Below are 14,053 nucleotides of genomic sequence, written 5' to 3' on the forward strand. Positions count from 1 at the left end.
CTGGAACTCCAAGATCTCCCAATCCTCAAGGTAGACACTTACGTTCTTCCTGCCCGTGGGCGGAGACGATACCCTAGCAATGTGGCTCGTTTAACTTTTGACAGCCGAGAACTCCCATCCTCCGTTTATATAGCAGGACATCGGTTACAAGTTCGAAAGGTGATCCCTACACCACAACAGTGTAGAAATTGCTGGCGATTTGGCCATCCAGCGAAATATTGCAGATCTATCGCCGAATGCCCAGTCTGTGGTGCCGATGACCATTCTAATACGTCTTGCAATCGATCTCCCTCTTGCCTTAACTGTCATGAGGCTCACCCTTCGTACTCTCGCCGTTGTCAGGTCTATTTAAACGAGCGGGAAATCCGTTACCTCAAAGAGACAGAAGGTCTCCCTTATGCCATGGCAGTTTCTCATCTCCGCCTCCAAGGGAGACTCCCACGTGTTTCTTATTCCCGTGTTTCAAAACGTCCCCCCACTTCTGGTATCCCATCTTCTACACCCACCTCTGTGGTTACCTCTCCCATAATCACTCCTGTATCTAATCCTTTTGCTGTCCTCGGCTCAGACGTCCCTACTTCAACGCCTCGGTCTAATCTCGCTTCTTCGAGTTCTCTCTTACAAGCCTCAGTATCGACGAGACCTCGTACGACACCTCTTCCCAATCGTCCCTCTACTTCTCAAAAGTCAAAAAAAGGTCCGGTAACACCTCCTACCCATCTTCCACCTCCTCATTTTACCCTCCCTGTCTCTGTCCCTAGTTCTTCCCCTCTCACTGGCTCAGTTACAAGTGCAGAGGTTCACCCTCCTCCTCGTAATGTACCTTCCTCCCCTGTTCCCTCCCAAGTTTCTTCCTCTTCTGCCACCTCCCAGGTTCCTGTCTCTTCTGTCCCCTGCCACGCTTCTCCAGTTCCCTCCACCCTTTCGCCCCCCCCTACCTTGGTACAGTCCAATACAGTTCCAATCTTTACTCATCCTCCCCCTACCATTCCCAATATTGTCTCCCATACGACATCTCTGAATTCCGAAACACTTGAAGCAATCTCTGAATATATTGCAGAGACCAAACCATCAATGGACACTGATCCACCTTCCGCTCTTTCTCTCTCCTCTGCTCCATCTGCGCAACTCCTTTCTTCACAGCGCACCGTTCCTTCGCTGCTTGAACATTTTCCACTGCCTCCGCATGTGGACTTTTCTAACCCTTCTAGTCCGTAGGAACCCTTACCTGCGGATTTCAAGTATCTTTATCATTGCCAATCATGGCCTTTTTACAGTGGAATATACGCGGCCTCAGGGGTAATCGGGGTGAGCTTCAGATGTTACTCTCCCAGTTTGCCCCTGTTGGTGTTTGCTTACAGGAACCAAAATTACACTCTGCTGTTATTTCTCACATCTCAGGTTATAATTTATTGTATTCTTCAGATCCTTTTCCTGATGGGACCTTTAATGAAAGTGCCCTTCTTCTCCGCACTGATATTCCGTACCATCAGCTATTTATTCATACTTCGCTGCATTACACAGCAGCCCGTATCCACTTACATAGGTGGTATACGCTCTGTTCTTTATATCTCTCTCCTTCTCGGGCATTATCTATTCCGGATTTTGCCTTCCTTGTTTCGTCATTACCGCCACCGATTCTGTTACTTGGTGATTTTAATGCCCACCATTTCCTCTGGGGAGGGTCTCACTGTGATTCCCGTGGAATTCAGTTAGAGGCTTTTCTTGCCACCCACCCCCTCCATGTTTTAAATACAGGTACTCACACCCATTTTGATCCTCGGACTCATACTCTCTCTTGCATCGATCTCTCAGTTTGCTCTTCCTCCGCCGCATTAGACTTTACTTGGTCTGTTCTCCCGGACTTACATGACAGTGATCATTTCCCAATCATTCTTTCTTCCCCTTCATATTCGCCACCTCTTCGCACCCCACGCTGGCAATTTAATCGGGCAAATTGGAACCTTTACTCACACCTGACTGTTTTTAAAGAGGTTCCTTCTTCGTCCTCCATCGATGAGCTTTTACACCTCTTCTCGTCCTCCGTTTTCACCGCAGCTTCTCATTCTATACCCCAAACTTCGGGCAGGCATTCTCAGAAATGCGTGCCTTGGTGGTCTCCTGCTTGTGCTCGTGCAGTACGTTTGAAACGCGCTGCATGGGGCAGGTACCGGTACAATAGAACCACAGAGCGACTCCTTGATTTTAAACAGAAGCGTGCGATCGCTCGCCGTGTCATCCGTGACGCTAAACGCACTTGCTGGCGAGATTATGTCTCCACCATCACCTCTGCTTCCTCTATGAGTGCAGTCTGGAAAAAAGTACGAAAACTGAGTGGTAAATATTCTCCTGACCGGGCTCCTGTTCTGCGAGTTGCCGGTGTTGATATAGCAAACCCACTAGATGTTGCCAATGAAATTGGCAATCATCTGGTCCGTATTTCTCAGGGACTCCATCTATGCCCCTCATTTCTTTCCTCAAAGTCTGCCAGAGAGTTAGCACCCTTGGACTTTTCTTCTCTCAGAGAAGAACAGTATAATGTGCCTTTTACACTTCAAGAACTGGAGGCAACACTCTCAGCTTGTCGATCATCGGCAGCTGGGCCCGACGACATTCATATTCGTATGCTACAACATTTACATCAGTCAGCCCTTGCAGTCCTATTACGCCTTTACAATCTTATTTAGTCACAAGGAGTTCTTCCACAGCTGTGGAAATCCGCCATTGTTCTCCCTTTCCGCAAACCAGGCACTACAGGACATGAAACCTCCCACTATCGTCCCATTGCTCTTACCAGTGCAGTTTGCAAAGTAATGGAACGTCTAGTAAATAGACGTTTAGTGTGGTATTTAGAGACACACAACAGTCTCTCCACTCGTCAATATGGCTTTCGTAAGGGACGTTCTACCATAGACCCCTTACTACGCTTGGATACGTATGTTCGTAATGCCTTTGCGAATAACCACTCAGTTATTGCCATATTTTTTGACCTTGAGAAGGCATATGACACAACTTGGAGGTATAATATTTTAGCCCAAGTCCACTCCTTAGGCCTTCGAGGCAATCTACCATCCTTCCTTAAGAACTTTTTAACTGACAGGCATTTCCGTGTTCGGGTTAATAATGTGCTCTCCCCGGACTTTTTCCAAGCTGAAGGTGTCCCCCAGGGATGTGTTCTGAGCACAACACTTTTTCTCCTTGCTATTAATGATTTGGCCTCTAGTCTTCCATCAAATATTTGGTCATCACTCTATGTTGATGACTTCGCTATTGCCTGTGCAGGCGCTGACTGTCACCTCCTTACAGTTTCTCTCCAGCATGCAGTCGACCGTGTTTCCAATTGGGCCACCACACATGGGTTTAAATTTTCCAGCACTAAAACCCACCAAATCACTTTCACTAGACGCTCTGTCATCTCTGATCATCCTTTGTACCTCTATGGCTCACGTATCCCTGAACGTGATACAGTCAAGTTTCTGGGCCTCCTCTTTGATCGTAGGTTATCCTGGAAACCTCACATTACCTCTCTGAAGGCAACTTGTCACAGCCGGCTGAACCTTCTTAAAACCCTTGCTCATCTTTCGTGGGGAGCTGATCGTCGAACCCTCCTTCACCTACATTCCACCCTTATTTTATCGAAACTTGATTATGGTGACCAGATCTATTCAGCGGCATCTCCTGCTACTCTCTCTAGCCTTAACCCCATTCATCACCAAGGATTACGTTTATGCCTTGGTGCTTTTCGCTCTTCCCCTGTCGAAAGCCTCTATGCAGAAGCGAACGTTCCATCCTTATCCGATCGCCGTGATGCCCATTGCCTGCGCTACTATGTACGCTCTCATGATCTCCGCAATCCTTCCATTTATAGAATGGTCACTGATATTAGTAGACATTCTTTATTTGTTCGCCGCCCCTGCTTACTCCGTCCCTTCTCTCTTCGCCTTCATTCGCTCTTGTCTTCTCTTCAACTACCACCTTTCTATGTACATGTAGCATCTCACTTTTCCCTACCCCCCTGGGAAGTTCCAGCTGTTCGAGTCTGTTCTTTCTCCCTCCCTTGCTCGAAAGCCCAACTGTCTACGGTCGCTTCCCGCTCTCTTTTTCTTGACCACTTTCACTCTCATTCTCATGCCATTGCTGTGTACACAGATGGCTCTAAGTCTTCTGACGGCGTAGGATTCGCAGCAGTGTTTCCGGACAGCGTCGTACAAGGGCATTTACTATCTTCAGCTAGTATTTTTACTGCTGAATTATATGCCATCCTTACAGCACTTATCCGTATTGCATCTATGCCTGTGTCATCATTTGTGGTTGTCTCAGACTCCCTTAGTGCTTTACAGGCTATACAAAAATTTTACACCTCACCCCTTAGTCCTCCGTATCCAACTTTGGCTACGCCGCATCTTTACTAAGCATAAAGATATTGTTTTTTGTTGGGTCCCTGGTCATGTTGACGTACAGGGCAATGAACAGGCAGACACTGCTGCGCGGTCAGCAGTACATGACCTACCAGTTTCTTATAGAGGTATTCCATGTACGGACTATTTTGCTGTAATATCTTCCCACCTTCACACCCGTTGGCAACAACGTTGGTCTACTATGCTCGGCAACAAACTTCAGTCTATTAAACCGAGTATAGGTTACTGGCTGTCTTCTTATCACCAGTGTCGAGGTTGGGAGACTACTCTCTCCCGTCTTCGCATTGGCCATACTCGTCTTACTCATGGATATCTCATGGAGAGGCGTCTTGCTCCTCTCTGTGAGAATTGCCAAGCTCCATTATCAGTCAGCCACATTCTGTTGGACTGCCCACTTTATCAACGAGCACGCAGAATTTACCTCTGTCGTCGTCTTCGCCCCGCTGCTCTCTCTTTACCTTCCCTTCTCGCTGATGGACCCACCTTTCATCCGGACTCTCTCATTGACTTTTTGACAACGACTGACTTACTTCACAAATTCTGATACTTTCAGCCCTTTCTACTTGTATCTCTTGCTACCCTCTACCCCCGTACTATCCCCTGCCCCGCTGTTTTCTGTAACCTGCTGATCATCCCCCCTCCCTTCTGCCATCCAATTCCCTTGCTTCCTTCCCTACCCTGCAGCGCTGTATAGCCCTTGTGGCTTAGCGCTTCTTTTTGATTATAATAATAATAATAATTAAAAAAAAACGGTCGTGGTTTTTTTCTCATGCATTGTGTGCTGCAGGATTTTTTTTATATGGTGCACACTGACCACACAGACCCATTCTCTCACATGTGGGCCTACCAGCTTTCTCCTGCTTGATTTGAAGCCGCTAGAATTTATGAGTATGCACCTACCATCCGACTTATGACCGAGTTCGGTTCCGAGAAACCGGTCGTAAGTCAAAATGGTCGTAAGTCGAACTTTACTACTGAATATCAACAAAACATTTTTGTAATAACTTTATTGTTTTATTTTGGTATTTCATGTTTTACTTTACTTTTTATGTTGTTAGTACTGTATTTTATACTGTAAGGTTTAGGATAAACACTGTGCACAACACAAATAGTTGTTTATTTCCCAGAAATTTGGCATAAAAAACACGGTCATAAGTCGAGCAGGTCGTAAGTCGGATGGTAGGTGTATATACGTCAAAAACGGTGGCTCGTGAGACACATATACGACCGAAAGAGTCAACAGGTTAAAAGTGAGAAAAAGGTGATTCTCTTTATGATGGTAGCCTGGAACCTAACCCAAGTGCTGTAAAGCAGGGCCTTCGTGTACAGTAAATTGTGCTGTATATTGAGAGACGCTTAACTTTCCATTATGAGCTTGCATGAATGAACTGTTAGTAACACATCTCTTATTTTAGGAGTGTTGGACATATGATTTACAAGTATTAATCGCAGACTGTTTGTGTCATTTCTTCCTGTAAGTAAAAGTGAATTGGGCAATAGCTAAATTTCATTAGTCAAGGTGAACTTAGGGAAATAATTTTACATTCATAGATACAGTACTACCATTCTCACACTAACAACATATCAAATCCCAAATAGCCTTGACCTTCACCCCAGTGTATACCTGCTGAATTTTCAAGCCCATATCTCTAAATATCTTGTTAACACCCTTCTATCCTTTCTCCCTTTCACCAGAAATTTATGCTTTCATGATTTTATTTTGTTCCATTTTTTTTGTCTGACCAAATCCTTTCTTTCTGACCAAACAGTTCATTTTGACTAAACACTCTTTTTCAACCACGCTGCCTTCTAATTTCTTCATTACATATTCTAGGAATAATATTTATACTGCACACTGACTATGCATAATAATACTGCTTTTAATAAATTTAAAAAAGAAAAACTGATACAGAGCTTTTATAAATTTTAATTGGTTACTTTATTTGTTAATGTTTTCATGTACCATATTTAAGCACCTTGCAAAACTTCTAACTGACCACACCAAACTTAAAAAGTAAATTTGTGTACAGTACAGCTATTAAAAAAACGAACTGCAGAATTATTCTTTACTAAAGTTTACCATTATTGCAAATGGATAGAATACTGACAGAGAATTTTAATACTACAGTGGAACCTTGGTTTTTGTATGCCTGGTTTTTGTAGGATTGGTTTTCGACGACTTCTTTCATCAAAATTTTGTCCCAGTTTTCGTACATCTGCTCAGTTTTCGTAGAGTTGACAATGGTCTGCCGTACCAAACGCATCCGCCTGGCCGTGCCCACACAAAGTATCCCACGCATTCTGACTCAGTCTGGCTTTGTTTCTTGTTGAATGAGCATTACCCCGCATGTTCATCCGAAACATTTCGTAATAATTCATTGTTTTTTGTGCTTGTTTATTGAGTGTGACTGCTAAATAAGCCACCATGGGGCCGAAGAAAGTTCCGAGTGCCAACCCTTTGATAAAGAAGGCAAGAAACACGATAGAATTCAAGAAAGAACTCTTAGCAAAGTACAGAAGTGGCGTACATATGTCTGCAGATCTCGCCAGGATGTATGGGAAGTCTGCATCAATGTTTAATGACAATGCCTTGTCCTATTTTAGGCAAATCTTAAAGAGACGCCAGAAACAGACCTCTCTGGACAGATTTTTTGTGCGAATGGGGTCCAGTGACTCAAGCTGGTCCTAGTGCCAGTAAAAGACAAAGAAGGAAAGTAACCCCAGATAGGGCCTTAACATCTGAAGTCCTTATGGAGGGGGATTCCCCTTCCAAACAATACCCTCTTCTTCTCTTCCCTCTCTCCTCGCCATCTTCCATACGCCAACAAGAGTCTTCAATAAAGGTAAAAATGATGTTAAATGTTCATTTATCCATTTCATTAGTCATTTATGTTCTCATTGTTTTCTGTATGTAAAACTATAGTTATTCTCTATAAAGTGTATTTTTTGTTAATATTTTTGGGTGTCTGGAATGGATTAATTGGATTTACATTATTTCTTATAGGAAATATTACTTCAGTTTTCATTGAATTTGGTTTTCGTCAGACTTTTTGGAATGAATTAATCACAAAAACCGAGGTTCCACTGTACGGTATTGTAGCGAGCATGGCAGGAACCAGGCTAGTGTGTGATGGAAAGACCTAGTTCCTGTGATCAGTCTGCTCATTCACCTCTGATGGTCAAAAGTAAAAAAAAAAAAAAGTTATAAAAATTAAGGAAGGATGTTAATACTCTGTTCAAAAGAAAAAAGGTGAAGATAAATATAAGTATAAATTGAGGGGTATCAAAATGCAAATGAGTGCATTGGTGTTTTTGTTTTCTTTATAGAATCAACAGTCATAATGTGATAATTTTAAAATTCAAGCAAGTAATAGAGTAAAATAGTTGAAAAAATTAAAATTTGAATGTCTGGCACTGTATAAATCTGTGATATTTAAAAAAAAAAAATGGCAACTTTCTTTTGCTAAAGGTTCTCATTCTAACACATTACCTGTGACATGCTTATGACTAGAGTGGCAACAAGTAGTTTTTAGGGTTTGGCATGCTGTTGGAGTGTGAGCAAGGTAATGCTTCTCAAGGGATTCAGGGAAACCAGTTAGCCATATTGGAGTCCCAGAGATAAAAAGTATAATGCCAGCACTCCAAAGGAGGGATGATTACATGCTGTTTGGAGGGTCATCAGAATTATAATGTTGGCAAGACAGCCGTTGAATGAATGTTTGTGGGAAAATATTTTTGTCACTATAGTAGTATGTACTCTCTTGTGTGTAAATGTTCAGATATTCAGAATTGCTTTTGCAGTATATCCTGTATGTATATTAGCAATTCATTGATTCTTGAGCTCATTGGGATTTATAGGGCTAACAGAAGGAGTATAATTATTAAGTTATTCTGTTTCAAAAGATGACTGCAAAAGCTCAGTACGTACTTTATTTTTTTTTCTACTCGAGTTTTTCTCTGATTCATAACAATTGAAAATTAATATTTTTTTTTTTTAAGGAGCACATACCCCAGTTCTTCTGCTCTTTATTTTTAACTATGATTTTGTGTATGGCATGCTTTATTTAATACAGTACTCTATATTTTGTTAGTGTAAGTGTAAGCTAGTGTTAGTGAAACATTAAATGCATCTAACATTAAAGGCCAATCAGTAAAGTTCTCTTAGCAAATTGGTTAAATTTGTTATTAATAACATTTGCATGTTGTTGCTGAGTAGTGCATGTTTGTTTACACTTGCATCTGTCTATGTAATTATTACTTTTATATGTTTGTTTTGGAATATGTATTTGTGTCCTATGTTCCTAGTCCACGAAAAGCTACTGATTCAAATGGTAATAAGTAATTGTATGGTATAACAAGTTAAGTGTATGTAACAAAATGAAAAAAAACATGTTGAGGCAAGTATTGCGCTTACTAAGCAATAATGTAAATAAAATTGTTTTGTGATTTATGGTACTGGGTTTGTCCATTTTTGTCATGCTTTGTTTGGAATCTACACTATTTTCCCAATTTAAAAAAGAATGCATTTTTTTTACCACACTAATAAAAAAGGACATAGAGGAGTGTCCACCGTTCACCACCTTCACCATCTATCTGTCCTATGGCGTCCTCTTCTTCGTGGGCTACACCAAGGAATTCTTCTACCCACCATCAACGAAAGAAAAAAACAGAGAGGTAGAGTGAATTGGGTAGAACTCTAGATTTTTTTCTTAAGAGCACCCTCAATTATGTATTTGGAGCTGTATTTGAGATTAAAAATTATATGTTCATTATGGTAGACTCTGCATGAGGTGTACTTAAGGGAAAGCCTAGAGTTAGACCCTAATGTGATTGTTATGTAAGGGACACCATGGCAAGGGCAACACTGGCCTTTCATGTTTAGGAAATGGGTTAATCCTGAAGCCAGGCAGAGCTGGCTAAAGTGTTACTCGCTATGGTATGCTCAGGGTTGGTCACTCTGGCATGGCAAGGCCCTCAACTACCACAAACTTTCTTGCCGGGGAGATTGCCACCCTACACAGTTGCAAATAAATGTATTTTAAGTAATATATATATATATATATATATATATATATATTATATATATATATATATATATATATATATATATATATATATATATATATATATATATATATAATATATATTTATATATTATATATGTAAGAATCTGTATTTTTCATTTGCTATATAAATTTTTGCATCCTGATTCTGTAAACTATGTGCATCGATTTGTTTATCCACTGCTTGCATTGTTATGCTTCTGTTATGTAATGTTTGTGGTATGTTTTATGTTATGAGTGAATTTTAATTTGATTTGTTTATTTTCTTTTTGAATAGCCATAAATTTATTTTTAGTTTATTTTTTTAAGAGAAACTAGTTTCCCTTGATAATGAATGAATTTTGCAACAATTTTATCTAATACAGGGTTATGTCCCACTGTACATTGGGTTTGAGAGCTTCTACACTCGCAATGTATACCGTCGTATTCAAGACTGCTGGAACAGAACAATTTGCAGCGTTCCAGGGGCAGAAATTGATCTTATGGAGCGATACACGCCAGATTATGGTTGGACTATGAAGTAAGTACTGTACATGTTACATTAGTAATTTAGTAGGATTTGTTCTTGGAAAATTTTGTAGTTAATTTGCTGCCCATATAAATGTAAATATAAATATTTTGTGAAGGGATTCAGGGGAATTGGTTAGCTGGATTTGGAGTCCTGGAGGTGGGAAGTACAATGCCAGTACTTTAAAGGAGGAGTTTGGGATATTGGCTTTTTGGAGTGATATTTAAACTGTTGTATCTGGGCACCTCTGTAAAGACAGTGTGTAAATGATGGTGAAAGTGTTGAATGATGGTGAAAATGCTTCTTTTTTTTTTGGGGGGGGGGTCACCCTGCCGCAGTGGGAGACAGTCAACATGTTGAAAAAAAAAAAATAGGAAGTGGTAACACTTTCTCTTTCCTTGCTTTCCATCAGATATATACTATACACTAACAGTTAACATTTTATTCACCTCAAAGGGGAGGTGAATTCAGCGATCCTATGATACAACTGGAGGTTTTCATGTTTTGATAGCATCCTGACTATGCCAGTCTACTAATCCATTCAGAAGACAAAACTATAAGCCTTGGTATATGACAATGCTGCTGGTGTTAAAACCCTGGCAACCTCTCTGGAGTGTGTCTTTTAAGTCGTTGATTGGGAGCTTGTTTGCTAGACTTGTTTGGAGGTTAACTTAGTGAAACTCTGGTGATTTGTGTATTGCTTTGTTAAGATCTGTTTTGTTCATATATCATGAATAAATGAAACAGAAGCCTCCTAGAAAAATGACCTCAGCTTTAGAACCAGAGGACGCAGAATTTTCTGATAATCAAACGAGAGAAGCGAGAAGACTGTGTGGCAGATAAATTAATAACTTTAGGGAAAAAATTTTAAGCCAAAATACATCAGTATTTTGTGACTAAAATTTGAGGGAATATCAAGTGTCGAGTACCAGAATGATAGTTAAGTGCGGAGACCAGAATGACACTTATCCTTAACCCTTTTACTCGTCAGACCCCAAAATTAATATTGCTCTCAGTGTCCACTTTAAAAAAATAATCTGAAATGGTAGAGAATCTTTTTCTGAGAGTAATTTCACCAGGAGTACAAAATTTGATGGAAAAAAGTTATGGAATTACACAGGTGCAAGATTAGCGATCTGGGTGCAATTTGCACATTGGCATTTCGCCCATTTTGAGTCCTGTTTTAAGTCGATTCCAAAGTTCCATTTGACAAAATTCATAGCTATTTTGCTAGTATGCCTTTTCATCTACCAGTTGAGAACAAGAAACTGCCCATTTGACTATTACAACTACCCTATAAAGTGCAAAGTTGGTAATTTGGCCAATTTTACACAAAAAATACCTATTTAAAAATTGAACACAAAACATATACATTCCTGGCACTAAAGCAACATTTCCTATGTTCATTAATCATGTCCCAAGACCTCTCCTGTATTACACTTACCTTTCATTTTAAATTCATAATCACACAAAAATAGAAAATTTACTCTATATCCTAGATAATAAAATATAACCAGGAATGGTTGGTCGTGGTTTATGTCATCCCAATAATTGAATCAGACCTATTACAAGCCCGTTATACAGACCTGAGGGTTGACCACTTGCACCCTATCTGAGTGAACTGAGCTCATGATCTATAACTACGTGAGGGACCTTGACCTTGGTGGTGTAGTTCTGCATGATGGCCACTGAAAGGGTTCAATTTTTAAATTTTAAAGACTATTGAAAATGACTTTACAGACACTATTGTTAGTGATGAAAATTTGATTGGGAAGGTATTTTTGTAAATTGTTATCCATAGAAGAATGCATGGTGTGGGTGAAGTAATTGTCACATGTAAGAAGCCATAAACTTCCTTGAATGGAATAGGAGTATAATTATTAGGGCCCCGTCTTGCTCCACACAAGTAGAAGACTTAAGTTATCTTAATATTTATTTGCTTAATGTATTTTTTAAATATGTTTGAGTGTGTCTCTCTTTACAGATTAACAGGAAAGACAATCAAGTGCATTAATGCTGGATCATACAACTATCTTGGGTTTGCCGAAAATAATGGCCCATGCCATGATGCAGCTACACAAGTGACAAAGGATGCTGGTTTAACAACCAGCAGTCCCCGCATAGAACTAGGCACGTTTTTAAAGGAAGTCTGTTCATTCCTTGTTTGTATCTTCATTTCTCACCTCTTCTACTTTTCCATTGAAGCTGAGTAAAACACATTCATCATTGCTTTGTTACAGTCATGGAAAAATGGTCTCTTCATTCATATTTAACCCTTTAATTGTGGCATACCCAGAAATCTGTGTATTGCATTATTTTGAATAAATTATTTTTTTTTTTACAGATTAATAGTGTATTTTTATGGATCACATAAGACTGAAATGAGGGAATCTGATAAAAAACTTAAGATATTATAGTGTGTTAAAGTTAGTAAAAAAGATCATTTGTCAGCAACAGTGACATAAATGTGCCAGTGATTTTTACATTTTCCTATTTATTAAAGCAAAATTATGATTGTTCTTCAGAAATATATTGTTTTTAATACTTAACACTATACACACTAGTTTCTTACGATACTAGATGTGTTTCAATGTGTTTTAGCACTTCTAACATAGGGAATTGCATAGCCTGACATTGTTTTTTATTCTTTTCGTACTGCTTTGGTTTTCTTACACTCTGTACAAGGAGTGCTTGTAATATTACAATTGTTTCAAAGTGTAATACTTATCAAAGCATAGAAATAAGTTTTTTGATTATACTGGGTCATCCTAGCTATTTTTCAGCATGTCAGCAACAACAGTCGCAATATTCATTGGAAAGTTGCCACTATTAAAATACAAATCACACTGCAACTACAAACTCAAAAAATCATAGAATCTGCCTTCATACGTACCAGTCTCAATTTCATTGTCTCACAGGGACAATGGAAGCCAGATGTTGTTTCAAATTTCACCCTCAAGAAGTACATAGCAGTGCCCAACCTAATACAGAATGCCAGCTTAAGATTATGAATCACATAGCACAAAGGAACTTCCTACCCAAATTTTTAGCTTCACCACAGGTCCTGTTCTTCTACCCCACTCACTACTTGACATATCCCCCCCACGTGCCACTTCCTTGTATGGGGCGAGGGTGCAATCTTCCCTATATATTCATGTTCTTTCACTTATGTATCTGCTGAAGAGGATCCCAGAAGTGGATTGAAATATACAGATCAGTTAATCATCCGAGTTTCTGTCTCCATGTGGGATATTATTGAGCATTGTTATATGTTTAGGTTTGAGGGAATATCATGGGTTATACTATAAACATTATCTAAGTAGTAGATTAGTAGACGGCAGCCAACCAGGGAGCTACTACCATCCTGCCAAGTGAGTGTAAAATGAAAACCTGTAATTGTTTTACATGATGGTAGGACTGCTGGTGTCTTTTATGTCTCATAAACATGTGAGATTTCAGGTACGTTTTGCTACTTCTACTTACACGTACGTCACACTACACATGCATGTACAAGTGTATATATACACTCCTCTGGGTTTTCTTTTATTTTCTTACTAGTACTTGTTAATGTTTATTTCCTCTTATCTCCATGGGAAAGTGGAATAAAATTCTTCCTCTGTAAGCCATGCATGTCATAAGAGGAGACTAAAATGCTGGGAGCAAGGAGTTGGTAACCCCTTCTCCTATATACGTTACTAAAGTTAAAAGGAGAAACTTTCATTTTTTGTTTTTGGGCCACCCTGCCTCGGTGGGATACAGCCAGTTTGTTGAAAGAAGATGATATAAACATAATGCAATTTCTGTGTGTCCATAACACCTGTGTGTCTTCAAAGACCACTGTAAAATGTATATTTACAAGGAATTCTTATTATATTGCAATTGTTTCAAGGTGTAATACTCATCGAAACTGGGAAATAATTTACATTGTTTGATAACATTAGGTTATCCAAGGTTAAATTTACGTTGTGTGCTTTTTGACTGTATTCCAATGTTAACCCTTTCAGGGTCAGTGCCATAGATCTATGGCTTTACATTGAGGGTCCAAACCGTAGATCTACGCCATG

The 14,053-nt window shown here is 39.7% G+C and overlaps 1 protein-coding gene across 2 annotated transcripts in view; it reads left to right on the forward strand.

The window, feature by feature from the left end:
- lace (serine palmitoyltransferase long chain base subunit) overlaps positions 1 to 14,053 on the forward strand; it is a 143,903-nt gene that overhangs the window by 52,266 nt on the left and 77,584 nt on the right. Inside the window, exons 3-5 of one of the 2 annotated variants that reach the window (XM_070094477.1) lie at positions 8,970 to 9,092; positions 9,847 to 10,001; positions 11,974 to 12,119. In XM_070094477.1, the coding sequence (XP_069950578.1) occupies positions 8,970 to 9,092; positions 9,847 to 10,001; positions 11,974 to 12,119 (424 nt within the window). The remainder of the gene's footprint in view (positions 1 to 8,969; positions 9,093 to 9,846; positions 10,002 to 11,973; positions 12,120 to 14,053) is intronic. The other variant, XM_070094478.1, reaches the window with a different exon arrangement.

Source organism: Cherax quadricarinatus, chromosome 46, assembly GCF_038502225.1.
Source record: "Cherax quadricarinatus isolate ZL_2023a chromosome 46, ASM3850222v1, whole genome shotgun sequence".
Lineage (NCBI taxonomy): Eukaryota > Metazoa > Arthropoda > Malacostraca > Decapoda > Parastacidae > Cherax > Cherax quadricarinatus.